The following is a 13,145-nucleotide window of genomic DNA, read 5'->3' as shown; positions in this document are numbered from 1 at the left end:
AGGTTGCCTATCCCTGCACTAGAGTGAGCTGGCCCCCTTTTGGTTTAAATGGCATCTAAATTCAAACAGGCCCAGCAACTCACATTCGTATTAACAGTTCAATGAACAGCGACTTCAGAAGCCCTATGTGGTTCCCCTACACAGAGCCTTACATGACCAGTAAGACAACATTACATCATTCCACAATGGTTGACATGGCCCTCAAGTGAGACATTTGTCTGAAATGTTTGTGCTCTAGTCTGCACTGGAAAAACGACACTTGGAGTGGTTGCTATCCAACACTGATATTAGTTTTCAGACATGTCAGAATTTAGAATGGATCTCATTCATGAGACTTATGGTATGGACGTATAATCATTATCAGTAGCACTATGTAGGTGCATCCTTTGCAGTACAGGCATGGTAAAGGAATCTGCACAGCGCACCTCTGATAACGCTCAGTTTGTGGGGTGAGAGGGGAGGTTTAGGACTTGCGTCCTTTTTTTTCTTTGTCGCCACGCCAGTGACACTTCGGTTCTTCAGGACATCAGTTCCCCAAATCATAACCGCCAAGTTCTTGGTGTACTTGGAGTCTCCCTGTGTGGCTTGTAACTGGTGCCATTTTTCCTCATTCACCCACACGCCACTTCCCAGATGGACCTGAATGAATAAGAGGAAGAAAAAAAAAAATCTCTCTTGAATAATTGATTAAACATGAACAAAGGCTGTCAAATATGAAATATCCACCCCACTACAATGTTTATAATAGGGGTTGGGGAGGTGTCATATTTATATAAAGGGTATGTCTAAGACCCCTTTCACACCGCCGAGCATATAGTGTCGGCGGTAAAACCCACCTATTTTTAGCTGCGTTTTACCATCGGATTTGCAATGCATTTCGGCCGATAGCGGGGCGCTTTTACCCCCGCTAGCGCCCAAGAAAGGGTTAAAACCGCCCGCAATAGCGGCGTTTTACCAGCGGTAATACAACGCTGCCCCATTGATTTCAATGGGGAGCAGCGGTGGAGGAGCGGTAAACACACCACTCCTTCACCGCTCCAAAGAAGCTGCTGGCAGGATTTTTCCTGATGTCCTGCCAGCGCACCGCTCCGGTGTGAAAGCCCTCGGGGCTTTCACACTGGAGGCAAAGGAGCAGCAGTTTGAGGGCGGATTGCAGGCGCTATTTCTAATGCTATAGCGCCTGCAAAACGCCCTCGTGTGAAAGGGGTCTAAAAAAAGCAGATATCAACTTTTAAAGCAATAGTGATATGTAGAAGAAGGGAATAAGACGGGAAATAGTTGGCAGTTAAAATAGCAAAATTGCAGGGAAATAATATATACGATTTAATTTGCAATTTACCTTCCCATTCTCTAGGATATATTTATCCAGAACTGGGGCAGACGTGGGGTAGAATGAGGATGTATTGGCCTCTTCGTTGGTCAGTTTCTGTATTTCCGGCTCAGGCTCACACAGATCTAAAGATTCAGCCTTCAGGTCAATAGTGAAACCTGGAAATCATAAGAAAGAAGAGTATGTAGTAAACAAAGTATGATCAAAGCAAGGCATTGAGCTGTGTACGTTTCAATTTACTGAACAAGTCTAAAAAGAAGGTACCAAGCTGTGCGCAGATGACTATTGTTCACGGACAGATAGAAAATTTCATTATGAAGACTGTGGGCCTCATCAAAGCTGTTCTTAAGGTGCTTATAAACCCGTACATATACCTAGTGAAGTGACTAGCCTCAGATGATACACAGATGAAACAAATCTTCTTACAAAAGTTGCGCCGGTTTATCTGCGGCCCTTAATCAGCTACAGTCCTTTAAAGTACAAAGATCAAAAGCTATTTTTCAGCTCCAGAAGGCAGGGGGTGGAAATATCACGCACTGCTCTGCATACAGCAGAGAGCTGAATGGAATCTGAGGCCAGACTGTAGGGAATGGACACACCATTTCAACACACAGTCTCATAGGGACCAATACTAGTGATGCACCGAAATTTCTGCCGCCGAAACATATCGGCCGAAAATGCCCTTTTCGGCAATTTGCCGAAAGAGAAAAACGGCCGATAATGGAGCCGAAAATGGGGCGTGGCTCCGCCCCCCGCCCCTGGTGACGCCCATCATAGCGCAGGAGAGCCGCCTCCGCCGACTTTTTGATAACAGCGCCGGGAACATCACAGCTTTCATTTCAATTGCTGTGTGTTCCCGGCCGTGCGCGGTCACACGCAGCCCCTCCCCCTTGTCCGGGCACTTAGATAGACAGATCATCCGCAGGATTGGACGGATGATCTGTCTATCAAAGTGCCCGGACAAGGGGGAGGGGCTGCGTGTGACGGCGCACGGCCGGGAACACACAGCAATTGAAATGAAAGCTGTGATGTTCCCGGCGCTGTTATCAAACAGGCGGCGGAGGCGGCTCTCTTCCCTGCACACAATGCACAGGCTGGCTGCAAAATGGCACACAGGCTGCAATTGGCTGCAATGGGGCACACTGGCTGCAATTGGCCGCAATGGGGCACACTAGCTGCAATTGGCTGCAATGGGGCACACTAGCTGCAATTGGCTGCAATGGGGCACACTAGCTGCAATTGGGCACACTGGCTGCAATTGGGCACACTGGCTGCAATTGGGCACACTGGCTGCAATTGGGCACACTAGCTGCAATTGGGCACACTAGCTGCAATTGGCTGCAATGGGGCACACTGGCTGCAATGGGGCACACTGGCTGCAATGGGGGATGCCTCCTGTACCATGTCCCCAGTCTGACCATCTCCTGTACCACGTCCCCAGTCTCTGACCATCTCCTGTACCACGTCCCCAGTCTCTGACCATCTCCTGTACCGTGTCCCCAGTCTCTGACCATCTCCTGTACCGTGTCCCCAGTCTCTGACCATCTCCTGTACCGTGTCCCCAGTCTCTGACCATCTCCTGTACCGTGTCCCCAGTCTCTGACCATGTCCTGTACCGTGTCCCCAGTCTCTGACCATGTCCTGTACCGTGTCCCCAGTCTCTGACCATCTCCTGTACCGTGTCCCCAGTCTCTGACCATCTCCTGTACCGTGTCCCCAGTCTCTGACCATCTCCTGTACCGTGTCCCCAGTCTCTGACCATGTCCTGTACCGTGTCCCCAGTCTCTGACCATCTCCTGTACCGTGTCCCCAGTCTCTGACCATCTCCTGTACCGTGTCCCCAGTCTCTGACCATCTCCTGTACCGTGTCCCCAGTCTCTGACCACCTCCTGTACCATGTCCCCAGTCTCTGACCACCTCCTGTACCGTGTCCCCAGTCTCTGACCACCTCCTGTACCGTGTCCCCAGTCTCTGACCACCTCCTGTACCATGCATGCAGTCTCTGACCAACTCCTGTACCATGTCCCCAGTCTCTGACCACCTCCTGTACCATGTCCCCAGTCTCTGACCACCTCCTGTACCATGTCCCCAGTCTCTGACCACCTCCTGTACCATGTCCCCAGTCTCTGACCATCTCCTGTACCATGTCCCCAGTCTCTGACCATCTCCTGTACCATGTCCCCAGTCTCTGACCACCTCCTGTACCATGTCCCCAGTCTCTGACCACCTCCTGTACCATGTCCCCAGTCTCTGACCACCTCCTGTACCATGTCCCCAGTCTCTGACCACCTCCTGTACCATGTCCCCAGTCTCTGACCACCTCCTGTATAAAAATATTTTTTTAAAACAGTCATTTTCGGTATCGGTGCTGTTTCGGTATCGGTTTCGGTTTTCGGCCTAGTGTATTTTTCATTTTCGGTATCGGTTTCGGCACCAAAAAACCCATTCGGTGCATCCCTAACCAATACCATTGCACAAAGCAGGTGAGTACAACATGTTTGTTATTTTAATAATAATAAAAAAAAGGAGACTTCAGTAACATTTAAAAAAAATTTTTTATTGTAATTGTTTGCAGTAAGGTAAAAAAAAACTTCTGTTGCAGAGTATCTTCCCCCCCCCCCAGCCCCCACCCCTTATACTTACCTGAGCCTGATCTCCATCCAGTGCTGTGCATGAGCAGCAGCTCTCCCAGCTCTCTCCCTCCTCCCTGGGCATATTAATAGGAGCAGGAGTCATCGCCTCCCATTGCTATCAATCAAATCCTATGATGAGGGAGCGGGGGGTGGCACGGAGCCCCATTGTCTGTGTCAACAGATGCAGACAGAGCAGCCCGGGAGTGAGCTCACACGAGGGTCACCATAGGGGCTTTCTATGGAGATACTTGGCGGGGGAGGGGCCAGGAGCGATGGGGGGTGGGGGGACCCGAGAAGAGGCCAATCAGGGCTGTTCTGTGCAAAACCATTACACAGAACAGGTACAGTGGATATAAAAAGTCTACACACTCCTGTTAAATGTCAGGTTTCTGTGATGTAAAAATGAGACAAAGATAAATCATTTCAGAACTTTTTTCACCTTTAATGTGACCTATAAACTGTACAACTCAGTTGAACAACAACCTGAAATCTTTTAGGTGGAGGGAAGTAAAAACTTAAAGAGGGATTCCACCAAAAAAAAAAAAATATTAAAAGCCAGCAGCTATAAATACTACAGCTGCTGACTTTTAATAAATGGACACTCACCTGTCCCGGGGTCCAGCGATGCCGGCAGCCGAGGCCGATCGATCGCTCGGCTCTCGGCTGCTGCAGTCACCATTCTAGGTGAGGGAATCAGGAAGTGAAACGAATCGGCTTCACTTCCCGGTTCCCTACTGCGCATGCGCGAGTAGCGTAGCGCAATAGGAATTCTCCGCGCTGTCACTGGGACCCGTGTGTGTCCCAGCAGACAGCGCGGCAGGGCAGGAAATGGCGTAGACTCCCACGGGAGTCTATGCCCGGAAGTGGGTGTAAATACCTGTGTTTGACAGGTATCTCCACCCCCTCCCCCCTGAAAGGTGCCAACTGTGACACCGGAGGGGGGGAAGGATCCGATCAGCAGAGGTTCCACTTTAGGGTGGAACCCCGCTTTAAATAATATGGTTGCATAAGTACACCCTTACACTAATACTTTGTTGAAGGACCTTTCGATTTTATTACAGCTCTCAGTCTTCTTGGGTATGAGTCCACCAGCATGGCACATCTTGACTTGGCAACATTTGCCCACTCTTCTTTGCAAAAACACTTCAAACCTGTCAGATTGTGAGGGCATCTCCTATGCACAGCCCTCTTCAGATCACCCCACAGATTTTCAATCTGATTCAGCTCTGGGCTCTGGCTGGCCCATTCCAAAACTTGAATCTTCTGCTGGTGAAGCCATTCCTGTGTTGATTTGGATGTATGTTTTGGGTCGTTGTAATGCTGAAAGATGAAGTTTCTCTTCATGGTCAGCTTTCTAGCAGAAGCCTGAAGGTTTTGTGCCAATATTGACTGTTATTTGGAACTGTTCATAATTCCCTCTACCTTGTCTAAGGCCCCTGTTCCAGCTGAAGAAAAACAGCCCCAAAGCATGATGCTGCCACCACCATGCTTCACGGTGGGTATGGTGTTCTATTGGTGATGTACAGTGTTTTGTTTGCACCAAACATATCTTTTGGAATTATGGCCAAAACGTTCAACCTTGATTTCATCAGACCAGAACACATTTTCCCAAATGCTTTTGGGAGACTTCAGATGTGTTTTTGCAAAATTTAGCAAGGCTTGGATGTTTTTTTTTTTCATAAGAAAAGACTTCCATTTTGACACTTTACCCCATAGCCCAGACATAAGAAGAATACGGGAGATTGTAGGCCTCTTGGCAGCTTCCCTGACCAGTTTTCTTCTCTTCCTTTCATCAATTTTGGAGGGACGTCCAGTTTTTGGTAATGTCACTTTTTGCCATATTTTCTCCACTTGATTATGACGGTCTTCACTGTGTTCCATGGTATATCTAATGCCTTGGAAATTCTTTTGTACCCTTCTCCTGACTGATACCTTTTAACAATGAGTTCCCTCTGATGTTTTGGAAGCTCTCTGTGGACCAAGCCTTTTGCTGTAGGATACGACTAAGAAAATGTCAGGAAAGACCTACTAGAACAGCTGAACTTTATTTGGGGTTAATTGGAGGCACTTTAAATGATAACAGGTGTGTGCTGACTCCTATATAACATGAGTTTGAATGTGATTGCTTAATTCTGAACACAGCTACAACCCCAGTTATAAGAGGGTGGGCACATTTCTGCAACCACATTATTTTATTTTTTTATTTTTACTCCCCCTCCCAAAAGATTTCAGTTTGTTTTTCAATTGAGTTGTACAGTTTATAGGACACATTAAAAGGTGGAAAAAGTTCTAAAATGATTTATCTTTGTCTCATTTTTTTTAAATCACAGAAACCTGACATTATAACAGGGGTGTGTAGACTTTGTATATCCATTGTAAGTATTAAAATGTTTGTTATTTTAATTGTTTAAAAAAGGAGGCTTTAATATCATTTTAACGGAGACAACAACTTGTAACACCTAAAACATTTATGTGTACTTAAAATATGCAAATATACTAACGCTTTTCCTTAAGAGTCCGTTCACACAGGGGCAACACGACTTGTAGGCGACTTGAGTGAGGCAACTTGTACACGACTTGAGTTAAGATCACAGCGCGACTTGGGACGACTTCAACACGACTTGTGATGACTTCAACCTGACTTGGGACGACTTAAGAGTCGCCCCAGGCCAGGCGACTTTTGCCGTGGCCAAGCAGAGAATGAGCTCAAGGGGGAACTCCACGCCAAATTTCTGAAAAAAAATTGGCGTGGGTTTCCCCTCCGAGAGCATACCAGGCCCTTAGGTCTGGTATGGATTCCAAGGGGAACCCCCTACGCCGAAAAAACGGCGTGGGGGTCCCCCCCAGATCCACACCAGACCCTTATCCGAGCACGCTACCCGGCCGGCCAGGAAAGGGGGTGGGGACGAGCGGGCGGCCCCCCCCTCCTGAGCCGTACCAGGCCGCGTGCCCTCAACATGGGGGGGTGCCTGGGGGGAGGGGGGGCGTGCGGCCCCCCCACCCCAAAGCACCTTGTCCCCATGTCGATGAGGACAAGGGCCTCTTCCCGACAACCCTGGCCGTTGGTTGTCGGGGTCTGCGGGCGGGGGGCTTATCGGAATCCGGGAGCCCCCTTTAATAAGGGGGCCCCCGGATACCGGCCCCCCACCCTATGTGAATGAGTATGGGGTACAATGTACCCCTACCCATTCACCTGTGAAAAAAAGTACAAAAAAAACACAACACAGGGAAAAAATATTTTATTGCACAGCTCCGGGGGTCTTCCGTCTTCGGGGGTCTTCTCGCCGGACTCCTCCGCTATCTTCTTGTAGCTCTTTTGCTAGCGGAGGAGTCCGGCTTTCTTCCTCGCCGCCGGCCTCTTCTCCCGACTTCGGGGGTCTTGTCCCCCTCTTCGGTTCTTCTGCCGGGCCACCGCGCCTTCTTATAGCTCTTTTAGAGGCGGTGGCCCGGTCTTCTGTCGCCGCCGTCGCCACCGCCGCCTTCCGTTCTTCTCCTTCTTCTTCTCCTGGAGATGTTGACTCGACGAGCTCTCCGGCCGCAATGCCAGGGACGCGCTGCGCTGCCACTTATATAGGGACAATGGGGCGGTGTCACATGGGTTGATGTCACATGGGTTGGTCACATGGGTTGATGTCACATGGTAATGGGGCGGGGTCACCATGTGACATCAACCCATGTGACCAACCCATGTGACATCAACCCATGTGACACCGCCCCATTGTCCCTATATAAGTGGCAGCGGAGCGCGTCCCTGGCATTGTGGCCGGAGAGAGCGTCGTGTCAACATCTCCTGGAGAAGAAGAAGAAGAACGGAAGGCGGCGGCGGCGACAGAAGACCGGGCCACCGCCTCTAAAAGAGCTATAAGAAGGTGCGGTGGCCCGGCAGAAGAACCGAAGAGGGGGACAAGACCCCCGAAGTCGGGAGAAGAGGCCGGCGGCGAGGAAGAAAGCCGGACTCCTCCGCTAGCAAAAGAGCTACAAGAAGATAGCGGAGGAGTCCGGCGAGAAGACCCCCGAAGACGGAAGACCCCCGGAGCTGTGCAATAAAATATTTTAACCCTGTGTTGTGTTTTTTTTTGTACTTTATTTCACAGGTGAATGGGTAGGGGTACATTGTACCCCATACTCATTCACATAGGGTGGGGGGCCGGGATCCGGGGGCCCCCTTATTAAAGGGGGCTCCAGGATTCCGATAAGCCCCCCGCCCGCAGACCCCGACAACCAACGGCCAGGGTTGTCGGGAAGAGGCCCTTGTCCTCATCAACATGGGGACAAGGTGCTTTGGGGTGGGGGGGCGCACGCCCCCCCTCCCCCAAGGCACCCCCCATGTTGAGGGCACGCGGCCTGGTACGGCTCAGGAGGGGGGGGGGGCGCCCGCTCGTCCCCACCCCCTTTCCTGGCCAGCCGGGTAGCGTGCTCGGATAAGGGTCTGGTGTGGATCTGGGGGGGACCCCCACGCCGTTTTTTCGGCGTAGGGGGTTCCCCTTGGAATCCATACCAGACCTAAGGGCCTGGTATGCTCTCGGAGGGGGAACCCACGCCAAATTTTTTTCAGAAATTTGGCGTGGAGTTCCCTCTTGAGAGCTGATAATTCTGTCAGAGTCGCCTCCGTATAGACGGAGATCCGACTTGGAGGCGATCTCCATTGAAATCAATGGGTACTGGTCGCCTACAAGTCGGATAGAAGTAGTACAGGAACCTTTTCTGAAGTCGGAGCGACTTCAGTAGTGTGCATTAAGACGGCTCTCATTCACTTACATTGCTTTTTAAATGTTGTCCTACCTGAGGCGACTAGGGGCGACCTGAAGTCGGATCAGGAGTTGCCCCTGTGTGAACGGACCCTAAAGATTTGTAGTTTGTACCTTTAGATCAAAATATACAGTAATATTTGGGGTTTGTATTATTTTCCGTATGTGTGAATATTGGACATTGGTTATTAGAGCAGTAAAAGGGTATATACCCTATATTGTCAAAAGTATTGGGACACCTGCCTTTACATGAACTTGAAAGGCACCCCAGGCTTAGTCCATAAGGTTCAATATTGAGTTGGCCCACCCTTTGCAGCTATAGAAGCTTAAACTCTTCTGGGAAGGCTGTCCACAAGGTTTAGAAGTGTGTCTATGGGAATGTTTGACCATTCTTCCAGAAGCGCATTTTTGAGGTCAGGCACTGATGTGGACAAGAAGGCCTGGCTTACAGTCCCTGCTCTAAGTCATCCCAAAGGGGTTCTATTGGGTTGAGGTCAGTCAAGTTTCTAAACCCCAAACTCGCTCATCCGTGTCTTTATGGATCTTGCTTTGTGTACTGGTGCTCAGTCATGTTGAAACAGGAAGGAGCCATCGCCAAACTGTTCCCACAAAATTTGGAGCATGACATTTTCCAAAAAGTCTTGGTATGCTGATGCCTTAAGTGTTCCCTTCACTGGAACCAAGCCCAACCACGGAAAAACAACCCCACACCATAATCACCCCTGCACCAAATGATTTTGACCAGTGCACAATGGTCCAAAAAAACATGAATAAGCGAGTCTGGGGTGGAGGAACTTGACTGGCCTGCACAGAGTCCTGACCTCAACCCGATAGAACACCTTTGGAATGAATTAGGGTGGGGACTGGGAGCCAGGCCTTCTCTTCCAACATCAGCGCCTGACCTTACAAATGTGCTTCTGGAAGAATAGTCAAACATTCCCATAGACACACTCCTAAACCTTGTGGACAGCCTTCCCAGAAGAGTTGAATCGGTTATAGCTACAAAAGGGTGGGCTAACACAATATTGAACCCTACAGACTAAGACTGGAATGCCATTAAAGTAAAGGCAGGCATCCCAATACTTTTGACAATATAGTGTATGTGTCATGTCAATATGAAAATGCACATCACATGAAAAAAATTTTTTTTACATTTTAACAGCTGCCAATTCACATTAGATAGGGGCCAGATTTAGGCCAAATTTTATTTTCCCTCCTGACATCCAAAAAAACACGTATGCTCATACCCTTCAATAATAAGCCCCAACCAACAAAACAAACCCCTATTTAAAAAAGCAACACCCGTTATTTTCTTTTTAAGCATTTGGCGTCCGCACTATAGCCGAATGATGGCTACATCGCGGACCTGATTTTCCGGGAGGCCGTCATATGACGGCCTCCCCTTTGCACGTGCTACGTGTGCGCTGTGATCACCGAGTAACAGACTCGGGTGATCACAGATCCCGACCCCTTACCACGTGATCAGCTGTCAGCCAGTGACAGCTGATCACGTGTGTAAACAAAAGCTCGGTAATTGTTTTTTTTTTCTCACGCTGACACCAGCTTATGTGCAAGGGACATCGGTCCCGAAGAGGATGGATGCACATCTGCCTCATCTGTGCCAATCAGTACCACCTGCCAGTGCCCACCAGTGCCACCTATCAATGCCCATGAGTGCCACCTATCAATGCCCACAAGTGCCACCTATCAATGCCCACCAGTGGTGCCAATCAGTGCCTCATCAGTGCCACCTAGCAGTGCTGCCTATCAGTGTAACCTACCAGTGCCGATCAGTACCCATTGTTACCACCCATCAGTGCCCATCATTGCCAGCTATCAGTGCCACCTATTAGTGCCACTTCTTAGTGCCCACCAGTGCCATCTATCAATGCCCTTCAGTGCCACCTCTCAGTGCACAGCAGTGCTGCCTATCGGTGCCCACCAGTGCCGCCCTATCGGTGCCCATCAGTGTCACCCTATCGGTGCCCATCAGTGTCACCCTATCGGTGCCCAACAGTGCAGCCTCAGAAGCTTACATCAATGAAGGAGAAAAATTACCTGTTTGCAAAATCTTATAACAAAATATAAAAAAAATATAATTTTTTTTTTTTTTTTATTCGGTCTTTTTAAAAAAAATTTAACAAAAAATAAAAAATTGCAGAGGTGATCAAATACCACCAAAAGAAAGCTTTATTTGTGGGAAAAATGATAAAAATGTCATTTGGGTACAGCGTTGTATGACCGCACAATTGTCATTCAAAGTCCGACAGCTGAAAGCTGAAAGTTGGTCTGGACAGGAGGGGGGTTTAGGTGCCTAGTAAGCAAGTGGTTAAGGGCCGTCATTCTAGAGAAGTAAAAGCTTGAAGTGTCTCAGCAAAACAAGGACAGTTGCGAGGCATGAAATGTTCCTCTGGAACAGATCGGTGGCTTACAATAAAAAAAGGTTTTCTGCAGTAACAGTGATTTAAGCCTGGACTTCATCTGCAGAAATAGCAATCCTACACCTCAGAGGGTTTTATTGTACGGTGAAATAGACAAATAAAAAGAAAAAAACAGAGACCAGGAAGGCAAGAGGGAGACATCGGCTACAGCAGTGAAGAAAGGCAAACTCCCAAAGCAGTAAATAAGGTCATGCACTGTATAAGGCCCGAGGAATTTGTTTCCCGGCACAGAGAGAGCGCCTGATCCCCGGGATCACATCGAAAAACGGAGTAAGAAACATTCCCTAATCCTACCCCTGAACCACGGCAAGACTGCTCTACCTTTCTCTCCATCTCTCACTGAAACATTCAGAAGATTAAACACTCATTTATCAAAAGTCATCAAAATGTCTTTTAAACAATCCGTCTATTTTTACTTTCACTAACCAATCAAATCCAAACCGCCACAGGAAAACGACAATTGAAATTTAAAGATCTTTCATAAGACTCCATTGCACACTGAAGATCATAAACGCCCGTTTTCAGGAGTTTGGGGCTTTTTTTTTATTTTTTATTTTTACAGCCAATAAACTCGCCTCTATGTTATCCTATGTGCATGCACACATGGACGTTTTTACATGTTTATCAGCAGTGGAATTTATGGGCTGTTTTCTGAACGCCATAAAATCGCATTCAGGAGTTTTTTGTTTTGTTTTTTACCACAAAAAACGCCAGACGCTCAAAAACGTGGCTCATCAGCATTTAACGTTTTTGATCCATTGAAAAAAAAAAAAACACGAAAAAAACGCTAACTCGGAAAAACGCTAATAAACACTGCAAAGCTACTGCCGTTTTTATAACGTTTTTTTAACATCCAGTGTTCATGGAGTTTAATTGTTTTACAGTTCTGTCCCCTGAGAGCCGGTTCACACTGGGGCGACTTGTCAGGCGACTTAGCCACCTGACAAGTCGTGTCCCGTTCTGTACAATGGAACCGTTCTAATCATAGCGTCTTAAATCGCTCCGACTTAGAAAAACGTTCCTGTACGACTTTGAGGGCGACTTGCATTGACTTCTATGGAGAAGTTGTTTTGCATGTCGCCACTGCTGTCATGTCCAAGTCGCCTGAGGCAGCTGCACTGCAAGTCGTGCTGCCTCAGTGTGAACCGGCACTCAAGGACAAAGTACATGTCGTTTTTTGTTCCATGTTTGTAACCATAGTTGCCAAATCTGCCCCCTCCTACCATGGCTGAACCGACAACAGCTATGAAGGAGACAGCTGCATTCCTTTTGCCGTTGCTTGTCTGGGGAAAGTGCTCACTGTTCAGACAAGCTGCAAATATAAGTCATCTGTACCCTTAAAGCAGTAGTAAACCCGCAGATTATTTTTTTTTTTTAAACCTGTAAGGCAAAAAGGCATAATGAGCTAGTACTAGCTCATTATGAAATACTTACCTTAGAACGAGGCGTCGGCAGGTGATCTCGGTCCACGCCGAGGGAGCTGACATTTTCCCTTGACGTGTCTTCCAGGTATCGAGGCTCCGGCGCTGTGATTGGCCGGAGCCGCGATGTCGTCAATGCCGCGCATGTGCGCGGGAGACTTCTTTCCGGCAAAGTCTGGGGTCTGCCGGAGCCTTTCAGCCGGGAAATTCAGAGCGCATGCGCCACTGAAGTCAGTGACTGCATGCAAGGGGAATATCTCCTAAACCATACAGGTTTAGGAGATATTCTTTTTACCTACAGGTAATCCTTATTATAGGCCTTATTATAGGCTTACCTGTAGGTCAAAGTAAAAAAAATGACTTTACTACCGCTTTAAAATGATTGTAAAGTCTTTAACCACCTCAATACAGTGCACTTACACCCCCTTCCTGCCCAGACCAATTTTCAGCTTTCAACGCTCTCACAGTTTGAATGACAATTACTCAGTCATGCAACACTGTACCCATATAAACCTTGCGTCCTTTTTTACACACAAATAGAGCTGTCCTTTGATGGTATTTAATCACTAGTG

The 13,145-nt window shown here is 48.2% G+C and overlaps 2 protein-coding genes across 4 annotated transcripts in view; both read right to left on the bottom strand.

The window, feature by feature from the left end:
- AGBL4 (AGBL carboxypeptidase 4) overlaps positions 1–13,145 on the bottom strand; it is a 2,901,779-nt gene that overhangs the window by 916,891 nt on the left and 1,971,743 nt on the right. The window lies entirely within an intron of this gene.
- The window catches only part of BEND5 (BEN domain containing 5), a 98,629-nt gene that overhangs the window by 11,802 nt on the left and 73,682 nt on the right, over positions 1–13,145 (bottom strand). Inside the window, exons 5-6 of the mRNA XM_077450276.1 lie at positions 1,340–1,488; positions 426–639 (exon numbers count right to left, since the gene is read on the bottom strand). Of these exons, the coding sequence (XP_077306402.1) occupies positions 426–639; positions 1,340–1,488 (363 nt within the window). The remainder of the gene's footprint in view (positions 1–425; positions 640–1,339; positions 1,489–13,145) is intronic.

The sequence above is a fragment of the Lithobates pipiens genome, unplaced genomic scaffold (genome assembly GCF_037356315.1).
Source record: "Lithobates pipiens isolate NorthernLeopardFrog02 unplaced genomic scaffold, aLitPip1_a1.2 Scaffold_23, whole genome shotgun sequence".
Taxonomy (NCBI): domain Eukaryota; kingdom Metazoa; phylum Chordata; class Amphibia; order Anura; family Ranidae; genus Lithobates; species Lithobates pipiens.
This window is presented reverse-complemented; position numbering and strand designations above follow the sequence as displayed.